At 54.0% G+C, this 491-nt stretch overlaps 1 protein-coding gene across 1 annotated transcript in view; it reads left to right on the top strand.

Annotated features, from left to right (window-relative positions):
* Positions 1–491, top strand: part of LOC104290396 (plectin-like) — a gene marked incomplete at both ends in the record, with an annotated part of 15,006 nt that overhangs the window by 13,439 nt on the left and 1,076 nt on the right. The window contains one exon of the mRNA XM_009889489.1: positions 300–349. Within this exon, the coding sequence (XP_009887791.1) occupies positions 300–349 (50 nt within the window). The remainder of the gene's footprint in view (positions 1–299; positions 350–491) is intronic.

Raw genomic sequence — 491 nt, 5'->3', positions numbered from 1 at the left:
CTGGCCTGAAACCTGCCGGCCCCTGCCCGGCCAACCCGCCGCCTCGCCTGCTCCGCATGTGGCAACGCTGCTGGCTAATCACTAGTATTTTAATTTTAATTTTTTTTTTTTGTTGTTAACTTTTAAACTCCATTCTTCTTCCAAAGCAGTGCCTAAAGTTTAACCAAAAAGACTAGACTAATATATTAATATATACGATTGTTCTGACAGTATTTGTATATTAAGAGATGAGAGAGAAAACACACTACCCTCCCCGACCTGCCGCGCCGGGAGCCTGCTGCCGCTCCTGCCCTCCGCAGAGCCCATCCCGCCCGGCGGCTCGGGCACCGCGGCGCAGAGCCGGACAACAGTTCCGTCGTTTTGATCTAACCACTTAGTGACTCTTTTCTAATTAACCCTGCCGGCTTCATCCCCCACACCCCGAAGGAGGAGACGACCCTGTCCCTACGGCGCACCGCAGCCGGCGTGCCGGTGGGACGGAGGAGGACATC

The sequence above is a fragment of the Charadrius vociferus genome, unplaced genomic scaffold (assembly GCF_000708025.1).
Source record: "Charadrius vociferus isolate BGI_N301 unplaced genomic scaffold, ASM70802v2 scaffold2627, whole genome shotgun sequence".
NCBI classification, from domain to species: Eukaryota; Metazoa; Chordata; class Aves; order Charadriiformes; family Charadriidae; genus Charadrius; species Charadrius vociferus.
The sequence above is the reverse complement of the archived record's forward strand: the minus strand, read 5'-3'. Positions and strand labels throughout refer to the sequence as shown.